Source organism: Rutidosis leptorrhynchoides, chromosome 5 (assembly GCF_046630445.1).
Source record: "Rutidosis leptorrhynchoides isolate AG116_Rl617_1_P2 chromosome 5, CSIRO_AGI_Rlap_v1, whole genome shotgun sequence".
NCBI lineage: Eukaryota > Viridiplantae > Streptophyta > Magnoliopsida > Asterales > Asteraceae > Rutidosis > Rutidosis leptorrhynchoides.
Genome location: NC_092337.1, coordinates 368,865,358 through 368,878,168, shown reverse-complemented (window position 1 = coordinate 368,878,168; position 12,811 = coordinate 368,865,358). Strand labels below are relative to the sequence as shown.

Below are 12,811 nucleotides of genomic sequence, written 5' to 3'. Positions count from 1 at the left end.
ATGAGAAATCATATATGAGCATGATCGGAGTTGCGGTTAAGCGAGAAAAGAATTTATGAAAAATAAAACAAAAAGAAAGTTTGGCCAGGGAATGTGCGCGGCGCGCGCAGGTATACGCGGCGCGCAATAAATCGTGGAATCAGGTCAGGAATTTGTCTAAAGGGGTAAGCATCTGAAGCTTCACATTTGCGCGGCGTGCAAAAGGGTGCGCGGCGCGCATTCCTGGAAAAATGCTGGTTGCAGTATTTTTGTTAAGTCTCGAACCAAAACTCAATTTAACATAACTCATGGACCGAAAACATTCAAAACGCATGCCATACATCGTTGGAAAAGTAATTTAACGAGGAGTACAACTAAGCACATTTCATCAATCAAAACATCATTTACAATATACAAAACCAAGTTGAAAGCTCATTAAATGTTCACCATTAATGCTTTTAAGTTCATAAATGCACATTTATGATTCGGGAATTAAATGCATACATATAATACGCCGTTTCGTAGGTAATCATGCATACAATGCTAATATGCACTTACAACTAACCTTGCAAAGCATTCAATGCGTTTAAATTCCATTTTACTTCTATCAAACCCTAACTCAAAATCACAAATTTAACAATTATGTTTATGAAGCTAATCCATGCCAACCTACATACCAAATTGAAGCTAGTGATGCTAGGAACACATTTAATACATGCACTTTTAACATCTAACAACATTTAAGGAATCGAATCTCAAAATCAAACACCCTATTTCAAGTTTAAGCTAGTTACATCAAAATGACGAGAACAAGCATATAAATCATATATTCATGTTAGACTTGAGCCATAGACACTAATTAACACTTTTATAAGTCAAAATTATCAACAACACAAAATCTAGTGTTTTTAGAAAGTTACTCAAATGCGATGAAATCGGTATGGAATCGAAGAGGAAGATGCAAGGATTCCCAATATGTAATTTGTTTTGTGAAACACTTGCTAGATCGGAAATACATGATGATTCTTTGTATTGGTGTATGAGAGAAAATTGTGAAAGTATTAAGAAAAATGAAAAAGGAGGTGGATAATGAATGGTGGAGATGCCATGGTTGACTAGTTGACCTAGTCAAGGATTTGGCATCTTGCAAAGTTTAGTCCCTCAAGTTTAAAAGCGGGTGCGTGAATTACCTAAACGAGATATTTTAAAACGCGTATTAACGGAAGATGTTATAATTATATAACGGAAGGTAACGGAAAAAGACGGGATGTTACATCTGGGGGTCGTGAAATTTGCGGGCTGCGAGTTGCAAGCATATATGTAAACTTGTCAATTAGGTCTTTTAAACCTTTCTTTTTTTATAAGAACCCAACAGGTACCGAAAAATATAGTGGGCATGTCGCATATATAAAATATATGTGCCATTATCGCGAATTCGCTGGTGACATCATTAACAAAAACTTAATGAGTTGTACTTGATATTTGTACACTTATAATATACCAACGATTTTCATAGCCGTCGTAAATTACTACTCCAACATACTTATGTCATTAAGTAGTATTGTTGACATACAAAACCAAAATGATAACAACAAGTTTTGTGGTTAGTCACGCTTCGCTGCGGTCGAAGCGCGGTTAACTAATCATGAGTTGTTTTTTGAGTTTTCTAATGACGTCTTACAGGATATAATCACCCCGTGATGACTCCCCTAATATTGCTTTTGTTCTACTATTACCACATTTGTTATTTGGGTTTTAAAAGTAAAAAGAAAACACATTTGTTATTTGGGTTTTAAAAGTAAAAAGAAAAAGAGAGGGTGTTGTTGGGTATTGAACCCAGACCTTTAGTTTAACAGACAATCCAATAACCACTACGCCAATATTACCCTTAGTAAGTTGTCACCACATTTATTACTTATCCAATAATAATTTCGGTTTTTAAAGTAGTCAAAATTGACAGCCAATTTTGATTGCTACTGTTCATAAATTATTTAAATGAATATATATAGAATTTATCTTTATAGTTAAATTCAAATTATTTGCATGATTTATGCTCCATGTCATATATATATGTCATATATTCACATACATGAATATATAATATCATTTTATTTCAATTTTGTATGTACTTTGATTTATATGCATTAATCTTTAAATATTGATAATTTAATATTTAACTATTTTAGATCACTCCCAACCAGTGTTGTAAAAGTTGGCCTACTTGGCCGACGCATCGGCCTACTTGGCCGACGCATCGGCCTACTTGGCCGACGCATCGGCCTATGCGTCGTTTTTTTGGGTTCTCCGTCCCGTTTTTTCTGAAAACGACTCAAAAGACGGTCAAAGTTAAAAGTTCGGTCAAAGACGATCAAAGTTGGTCAAAAACGGTCAAAATCATTCAAATTTTCGTCAAGATGTGATATATTTTAAAATTAGGGTTTGTTTTCATTTTTTGGGCCGCTCTTTTCTCTGCGTCCTTACTGATTATGTACTCGGTAACATTAATTAAGTTTGAAGTTTGATTGTATTTAAATTCAAGTTCTTATTTAAGAAATTTATGGTACAGAGTCAACTATTTTATACATATATAAATATATATTTAAGAAATTATCAATAAAGTCAACGTTGGTCAATGACCGATGCGTCCCCAATGCGTCCCCGACTCGGCCGACGCGTCCTTTTTAAATCTCGACCGATGCGTCCCCGACTCGCGACTTTTACAACCTTGCTCCCAACCATTAAATGCTTCTTAAGAAATATTGGACGACGTTAACGCTACATCAACATTTTTTATAAGAAAAAAAGACTAAATGCTACCAACAATAACATATAATTCTTTAAAAAGATTGAACCCACTCATTTTTTATTCTAAATTATTAAATACCAATAGTAATAAATCAATATTATAAACTCTAATATTAAAAGACTCTCAAATAATATATTTACTAGTTTAGTGACCCGTGAAATTACGGGTTTTCTTAAGAAAAACATATAAATCCTCCTTCTTGTTTTTAGCATTGAATAAAACACATGGTGATCAACTGATCATAAATGAAACTTGTCACAAAACAGTAATTTACATCTAGCAAAAGTCAATCCTTCTTACCTTAACATAATTTTGCGTTTGTTTCAACTGCAACAAAAGCATAGTAAAATTTTGCACTGACAAAACATATACAATTTCATTTATATGGTTCACAACGAACAACTAATCATGCTAAATACTTTATAATTGTTACCATGAGAATGAGCACCTCCTTAAATGAAATACTATAAGCTTTTCTAAAAAGCTTATACAAAGTCATACAGGTTCATGCAAAACCATCTAAAAATATCACAAATGTAAAAATAGAAAACATCCATCTAAAACGTCATGATTTCAAAAAGAATTATTGAACACTTTTTATAATAAAAGTTACTACTAATATTCTATACAATAAATAAAAAGAGAAACATGTATCTGATAATTGAGATTCTTTCACATGAGAGTGATCATATGTGGTGGTTTCTGTTATTGTGGTTGTTTCAGTTATTAAGTAAAAAGGATACCTCATCCAAAAACATGTTCGCACTAAAAAAAAAAGCTCTAGAACCTCTATAACCAAAGTATCGTACATAAATCCCTATAAAATTGCATATGAAAGTTAGCAACATCAAACATATAACCATTATCAATGACGAAACATACAATAAGCTAAAAGCATTAATAATGACAATTTAACAAATACTTGGAGGACATTCAAACCTAAGCATAACTTCATCAAGGCGGTACTTGAATTTCTTCCACCTTAAAAACTCTAAGGAAAACTATAGAAGTTCATCATAATGGTGGTTGTATTTCTTCAAATTTCTATATAATTATAGATGAAAATTAGCAACATATAACCATTATCAATGACGAAACATACAATAAGCTAAAAACATCAACAATGACAATTTAACAAACACTTGGAGGACATTCAAATCTAAGCATAACTTCATCAAAGTGGTACTTGTATTTCTTCCACCTTAAAAACTCTAAGGCAAACTATAGAAGTTCATCAAAATGGTGGTTTTATATTTCTTCAAATTTCTATTTTCCGAATGACATCTCAAAAGTAAAAGAAGAAGTAAATAATTACCAAAAATAAAATGCAGTAACACCAAACCAAAATACGGAGTATTATACTACCTTAACGAATAACAATAATAGGATAATAAACACTGGAACAGAAATAAAAGGAGAAAATAATAAGAGTATGTACATGTATAATACCGTAAATTTCCATTGTCCAATTGCCTTCGATTATCAACATCTTATTTGCTTCGAATTTCGCCTTTGGTATTTTTGAAGCAAAAAAGCAAAGGTAAGCACAAATCTAACAAATACAAACAAAAAATTCAAATATAAGAAGATTGAACTTCATATACGAATAACGAAACTAAGAAGATCGATAATTTAAAAAAGTAGATGAAAAAGGTGAATTGTTTCTGCTAGAAATCGTCTAGTTAGAGTAAGTAGTGCCATATGTGATTTTGAAATCAACTGGATGTAATGGGCAAAGGAAAAAGATGAATATGATTTGAATTGAGAGGATATGATAAGTGAGAAATTGCATAGATATTGAGAGCACGCGTGATATTGATGAGACATGGGCTTTTTTAATTCCAAGAATACAGTTTTAACAAATTTTACTTAAAAAATTAAAATATTTTTAATCAGTATTAATTTAATCTAAATTAACACAATTGTATGACATCATCCAAAGACATATTACAACCTTTACGTGCATAAGTTACAACCTTTAAAAGCACAACATGATCTCAGCATAAACTCCAATTTAATAGATATAACTAGTTTTCGAACCCTCGCTTCGCGCCGGAGGTTCGGTTTTCAATGTATTTTATTGCGTTTAGTTTGTAAAATTATTTCGTGGCTAACGATGATGCCGTTGAAGCGCAACTCGAATCGAACTAAAAGGTATAACCCATGAAAGATTTAAATGTTATTTTAAATTAACAATATATATGCATCTCCGTGTTTCGCTATGAAATTGTCGACTTTTAAATTTTAACGCAAAATCAACGTGTATGAAAAGTACCCCAAATATTTAGCGTTTTTTAAAAAGCGTCTGTTTTGCGTATAGTTGGTGACATTGTGTTCCTAAAATTATTTCGAGTTTAACGATGGTGTCGGAAAAATTTAACTCGTTGCGAGCGAGAAGATATGACTCGTTGAATATTTGAGTGGAGTTTATTTAAGATTTTTTTTATGAAAATGGTTATTTGACACTTTACCCCCTGTTTGGGGGGTCGATTTGAATTTGTGAAAAAAGTGTGGGGCCCTTTGTTGGTGTAATGAAATTTAGGTAAAAGTAAAAAAAAAAAGATAGAAAAGACGAAAATACCCCTAGTGACTATTCATAAATTACCAATATAACTAATAGACAAAATTTGTCTTACTTGTTATGAATAGTCCTATTTAATTTTTTACGTTTTACAAATCTAACCCCCTAAGTTCCATTAAAATACAAATCGAACCCCCCACTTTATACTTATATTCTAAATTATTATTTATCTCATCACTAACAGCAAAAATACTAAATAATAACACCCACCATGCTTTACCGACTTGTAGACTACGGTCAAACAGTAGGACCCACATAGGCCACTACTGTGCTACTTTTTTTTTTTGCCTCCAACGATAAAAGAAGCAACTTTCTTAAAAGGAACAACCCTTCAATGCTATCAAAAGATTTCGAAAAACATTATATTTTATAAAATAGATCAACTAACTTTAACGCTAAACCTTTCACAAATGGAACAACACTTCAATGTTTGATGTCGAGAAAAAAAAAATTTTTTTTACAAAATATATTAAGACTTTTTTTTTTAATTCGCATTCAAAACGGAGACCCCGGCGCGAAGCGAGGGCTCCATAACTAGTTTTGTCTATTAGATAATATGGTAATAGATGTTGACCTGACACTCTTGGCCCCACAATCCACTTATACACCTTCTCTCATTGTTGGTAGAACGACTGAAGTGGAGTTTTGTTTTAAAAAAGACGTGAATGACGTTTAAATGCCTACATTTGAGTCCATAAATTAAGTTGAGATTTAAGGACCAATGAGAGCGCGACACGTGTCGTGAAAATCACATGTAATTGAAAAAAAATTAAAAAAAAAAATTTTTGAAAAAAAAAATTTTAAATTTTTTTCGAAATTTTTAAAAAAAAAATTTTAATTTTTTTTTTTACAATCACATGTGATTTACCTGCACAATCACATGTGATTGAATTGTACAATCACATGTGATTAGATTTGCCATGCATAATCACATGTGATTGAGTTTACAATCACATGTGATTGGGTTTACAATCACATGTGATTGACATGCGTAATCACATATGATTTTTTTTTTAAAATTTCGAAAAAAAAAAATTTCGGGGAAAAAAATTTGAAAAAAAAAATTTTCGAAAAAAAATTAAAAAAATTTTTTTTTTTCGATTTTTTTTTTTCCAATCACATGTGATTTTCGCGCCACATGTCGCGTTCTCATTGGTCCCTTTGTTTTCAAGCAAATTTATGGATGCAAGTGATTACAACTCCATTTTATATTGAAAAATGACGGTACAAAGATACCACCATTGGTTGTGGTCTTATGATGCGTTATAATAATATAGAATGATGATATGACATGATTCAAAGTAGGAATAATTCAAAGGTTTTGATCAAACGTAAAAGTGAATGACGGTATCTATTTAATAAATTCTATGAATGTTAGTAAATTTAATTTAATGTATTAACATTTTAAATGAATAAATAAAAGAATGTAGTTGTTTAACAAGTATTTTGAATGTAATGTAAGATGAATATTAAAGGAAATGGAGGTGATGAATGATTAAGACATTATTTCAACTTTAAATGGTTTGGCACAGATTGTTGAACGGTTTCAACATCATTTAAACTGAATGTTGAACAATTTAGTATAAAATGTTGAATCATTCATGTTGCGCAACCTTATTGAGATAATTAAGAGGCAAACAAACGATCTTAGCCATGTTATTTGCGTTTCGTAAACATTTTTTTCTAACTCGGAATTAAAGATCAATCTCTCAAAATCTAATCATTTTGGTGTTGAGCACACATGTTGCGCAAATGGCCTTGTCGAGTGGATGTGCACAGGGATCTCTTCCTTTTAATTTTCTTGGGTTTTCTATAGGTGCGAATATGAATCGTATTGCTAGCTGGACCCCTTTGATCGACAAGTTCAAGTCTAAAAAGTCGAACTGGAACATTAAACTTTTATCCATCTGAGGTAGACTAACTCTCATTAAGTTCGTCCTCGGAAGCAGGGGCGGAGGCATATGTTGGACAGTGGGGGCCTGTGACCCCACTCACTAGGCCAATAACTCAAAATCCCAGCATTGATATAATGTAAATTTTTTGATTTTTAGATATTTGACCCCTATGTGACCCATGTATTTTTTATATGTGACCCCATACTTTTGTTTCTGAAGCCCAATGGCTCAAAAATTGTTTTCTATAAGTCAGATCATGTGAGCTGTGATTTACAATGGTTATTTATTGATGAAATAAATATCATACTGGATATTTTGTTAGAATGGAGGTTGCTTTATTATGATTATATATTTTGTTGACATGCAAATGCACACACCGAACACGATTTTTAACACGAATATATACATAATGTTCATCCCAGGACTTGAACTCATGACCTCTAAGTCAAAGGATCACCTCGATATCGCTAGATCAATGACCCTTTGTAATTAAACTTTAATTTAATCCCTACTTTATAAATTTTTTGTGACTCATTTGGGTTATATTTTGTGACCGCATTCATTAAGATTCATGGCTCCGCCCCTGCTCGGAAGTATGGTTATTTATTTCTTCTCATTATGTCGTACACCTAAGACTGTCATTAACTCACCGGAAAGGATGAGTACTAATTTTTTTTTAGGTAGTGATGAGAATAATTGTAAATTAGGTTGGTTGAAATGGTACATTCCTGCTTCGCATGATAAAGGAGAGCTAGGTATTGAGAGCCTAGATTCTTTAACCTTGCAACTCACTAAGTGGTATTGGCGAGCTATCAATTCTTCTAATGCAACATGGGTTCAAAATATCGAGTCTATAGATGGTGAAGATATGGGTATTTGATAACAGTAGATGCAATACAAAAGGAATTTGGTGTGCCATTGTATATAACAAGCAGGGTGGTCAGCCGCGCGTTGCGGCGGCCACCCCTCATTTACGTAAAACTTTTTTGTAGCATTCAATTATATATTGTAATAATGATATATTAAAGCAAAGCAGTTAACGTAATCTATAAGACAATAATTCGTTTTAACATATTAAACATCTAATAAAATTGAAAAGAAACATATTGTCACATATTACTATATGAGTTGTAACAAATTAATTATTCTGAGCTGTCCAAATTATGTTGTGTAATATTTTTTTAGATGTATCAAATTAATTGTTATAAATAATTACTATATAACACGTAAGTAAATTTTAATACACGTAATAAAAATTACTCCGTATAAATTAGAAGAATGATTTAATAAGGTTTGAAAATTCAAGTTAGAAAAGAATGACCCAATTTTGATGTAATTTATAATTGTAATTGTAATGTAATTTGTGTTACACATTAAAGGAATATTTTATTAATGACTCCAAGTCTTTAATTGGAGTAAGGACTATATCTATGTAGCTAGTATTAAAAAAAAGTCATCACGTGCTCCCTTCTCTATTCCTCTGTTACTTGAAAATCTACCCATCTCATTTTGCCTTTTCCATTTGATTCTCTGGTCTCCGGTCTTCTTCTCAGGTAACCATTTACAATATCTTCTGAATATTTGTTTCTATGAGTCTCTACATTTTTGTTGACTGTGCCTTCTCTCATGTGTCTCGCTAAAACCTGATTTTTCGGCGTCGTTCCGGCTTCTGGTATCCTCCGAACGTCCGGACTTTTCTTCTTTCTTTCCTTTTTCCGTCGCTGATATCTTTTGTTCCCACTGAAGAACACATCTATACTACCTGGAAAAACTCAGAAATAGTGGCGGGAGAAATTTCCGATGACCTATGTGTGTGGCGTGTGGCAGTGCGCTTCAGACCGATTGCTGGTAAAAATTGTACGTTCAAAATATGCTGCGAGTTAATTTGTGTAGGTGATGTCTTTTTATTTCGCTAGAAAAATGAAAGTATTTGCGTTCAAAGTTTGGGGTGGGTTTATGAGGTTTTTTTAGGTATAAAAGTTATTTACGTAGGTTCTAAAAGCTGTGTTGTCGGATGTATGGCGGTTAGAGTTGTTGGAACAAAGACGAAAATAGCTTGGGATGGAAAAGCAAAATGCAAAAAAAAAGAAAAAAACTACAAAAAGACAAAGAAGTTACTATTGATAAATAGTAACAATATTTGCTCGGATGTAATATTATTAATGTTTCTTCTCTCAAAGTCAAATGGTGAATTACCTCAGAATGCTATTCGAAAAACAATAGGTGATGGTTACAATACACAGTTTTAGAATAATGCTTAGATTGGCTCTTCACCCTTAGCCTCAACTTTTAACAGATTGTTTCGAGTAGAATCTAGTCCTAATTGTTGCATTCGGAACCGATTTAACGGGTTGAAATTATTATGGGCATGGGTCAGACCACCTTCGGTTTTGTGTAAATGTCTAATCTTCCTGTTCTCAAAGACTTAGTTCGACACACTTTGTTCACTGATCAACCCGATTCTTGGAGATGGGAGGTTGAAGATAGCGATCGGTTCACAGTCAAGGGTACCAGATCGTTTAAAAAAAATAAAAACAGATCTAATTTTGGTGAAGTGTTATTATCAAGGTTGTAAAAGACGTGAGTCAGGGACGCATCGGCTATGCCTAAAAAACGATGCGTCGGATGCAACGAGGACGCAACGGGCGTTGACTAATATTGACTTTTTAAAATAGTTTTATTAAATAAATATATATATATATTCATATATAATATTATATAGATCGAATCTTAAAATATATTTTATATTTACAATAAACATGAAAAATTAACAATTATTAACAATATTACAAAAAAATATAAAAAATTGACCGACTTTGACTGACTTTGACCGACTTTGGCCGACTTTGACCGACTTTTTCCGACTTTGACCGACTTTTTACCTTTGACTGACTTTTTAGCAACGACGCATCGGCCATGCCTAAAAAACGACGCGTCGGCCTAGTCGGCCGACTTTTGCAACACCGGTTATTGCCATGTCTCTTGATTGGAACTACATGGTCTAAAGCTTTGCCGATCAAAATAGACATTTTTTTCTGGAGGCTTCTCTTGTACTGCATACCGAACCATCTTATCTCTTCATGGTATTGACATTGATACTATCATTTGTCCAACATGTAGTGTTGATGTCGACGAACAAGATCACATATATATTACTTGCAACAAAGTTTCAAACTTTTGAATATAACAGTTTGCACCCCTTCATTAGGTTCTGTGATCATAACATGGGTCCAAATTCTGTTCACTTTAGAACCAAATTTCATATAGGATAAATCATTTGCAACCACATATACTAAAAAATGTACATCTTTTAAAAGTACTGAAAACTCAACTCGCCTTATAAAATAAGGTCTATACGTAACCAGTCATACCAATAGTGGAAGAAGAACGATTGGTTTTGTGAGCGGGTTGGGTTGTAGCCTTGGTGAAGTACATGTAGTAATACATGTTCAGAACCATGGTCAACACGACAAACACTGCCCCTGCAACAAAAACACCTTTCCTTATAGTGTCACATGAAAAGCTTTCAGTCATACCCTTGTATTTTGTATGATACGCGTTCTTCTTTGCGCCTGCAATTAAACAAGCTTCTGCAACCAGAAAACTCAGCCTGCATATTAAAAAATGATAATTAGTATTGAACCATCATAGAACTTGTAGCAAAAATGTATAAAAATGCTTCAGATATAACGAATGTCAAACTATGTTTCCTGTAACTTGTACAAAACATGAAGTTGCAATTTTAACTAATTACATTAGGCAATGTAAAAAATGTGTTTCACCTGACACGATTCATCTTTGACAATGTGAGAGGTTAAATGAGTTAACAGTCACCTAAAGAGAATTGTGTGTGCATACAACATCCTAAATCAGTCCATTCAAAGAATTATATGATGGTGGTAGTAATATGAACTTTTTCCTTATGATATTGCCTTTATTGTTTTGACAAGAAAAATAGCAAAATGAAATGAAAAAAGAAACATAATGTATGTTTGCAGGCCCACCAGGAGCTACTAAAAACTTACAAATTATAACCAGTTATCGAATACGTATTTTCAACCCACTACCCAAGTACACACAACCTTTCCAGCCCACCAAATGTACCATATCTATCTTGAAACCATACACTTCTGCAAACTATACTATTACATTGTAATGAAAAGCCAAGAATAATTGTTCCACTAAATAGAAACTAATTTCTAGGCAATCGACATTCCGTGAGTTATATCTTCTTTCTATTCTATATCAAGTAATATGATCCACAACGAAGATGCATATAGCCTTGTATACTAATTAACAAAAAAATAACTGCATAATTTATAAATCATTTTTCCCTCGGTCGTTATAGATTAGGTGTACCTCTTTCTAAGTGAAACATTTGAGGTCACATGAACACATATTTCAGTTCAACTTGATAACACATTATAGAAAAAACTTGCAATAATGATGTTGGAAGCTATCTTTCTTTTACTTATTGAAACCAAAACCAGATATGTTATAGTGTGGAAATACCATTTGAAAGAGAACATAAAGATTTTGATCATGAATTTGTATTGTTTCAGTTTAAAGGAACTAACGTAAATTGAAAATCTTACACTGAAAATATGAAATAAATGATGGTCCACGCTCGATTCCCGCCAGGTGCTAAAGGCCTTCCAAAACACATGCACTTGGTGACACCCATTACCAACGATTCACCCGTAAGCAGAAATAAAAAGGCACCAACTCCGTATCCAGTTGCAACATCAGAATCATATACACAGTAAGTAGCATTTGTTTTGTCATCTGTACGAACAGTTCCCTGTCCTCAAACACAAAAATTTCATTAGGGAAAACACACAAGTATTCAACTATAATGGCACTAGGTTTGTATCCCAACCAGATGAACTTGCAGCATGCAAAATTGTGAAATTAGTCATTGATGAAGGACTATATAACAACTCAAGTATAAATAAAAACTGTAAGAGCTAATTTGGAGCAATCAATTCCAAATGCACTTGATTTGAGTAGACGCCATATGCATCTAAATATCTAAATATAAACTGATTTTTTGAAACGGATCTTATTATTGCATAGGAGAAAAATCAGCTAAGTTAATATTAAAATTAGTTAAGTGAACACAAGTATTTGTTGAAGTTAATAATGCTCAGTAATTTAATCAATGAGCAAATGAAAAATAACATAAATCTAGAGTATATCATTTGTATAAACACGAATAATGTATATTTCTAACATACTTAATTGAATGATATAAAATAATATATACTGTAATGTAATAAATATAGATATAGATATAGAGGTATATTGAATATATAACATGTGAGAAACAGAATCAAACAATAAACCCTAACTAACAACAAAGGTAATTAAAGATATTAAATAGAATGGAGAGAAAGTGAGTAAGTACAGTACTACGACGTCGTTCAGCAGCAACGGCGAAACCAAAAGCAATCAAACATAAGATGATAACAAGTAGATGAACTAGCGATGAACCTTTTCCATCCCCCATTTTCTTTCTCTCTTCGTCTGCTTGTAGGTGTTTCTAGACAT

The 12,811-nt window shown here is 32.6% G+C and overlaps 2 protein-coding genes across 2 annotated transcripts in view; one reads left to right on the top strand and one right to left on the bottom strand.

Annotated features, from left to right (window-relative positions):
- LOC139849729 (uncharacterized) overlaps positions 1 to 8,141 on the top strand; it is a 46,584-nt gene extending 38,443 nt beyond the window's left edge. The window contains exon 3 of the mRNA XM_071839355.1: positions 7,969 to 8,141. Within this exon, the coding sequence (XP_071695456.1) occupies positions 7,969 to 8,141 (173 nt within the window). The remainder of the gene's footprint in view (positions 1 to 7,968) is intronic.
- A 592-nt stretch (positions 8,142 to 8,733) lies between these two features.
- Positions 8,734 to 12,811, bottom strand: LOC139849728 (uncharacterized). The gene is made up of 4 exons (XM_071839354.1): positions 12,669 to 12,811; positions 11,857 to 12,062; positions 10,624 to 10,871; positions 8,734 to 9,023 (listed from the first exon to the last, which is right to left on the bottom strand). Exons 1-4 carry the CDS (start codon positions 12,768 to 12,770, stop codon positions 8,734 to 8,736), a joined length of 846 nt encoding a protein of 281 aa, XP_071695455.1. The 5' UTR covers positions 12,771 to 12,811.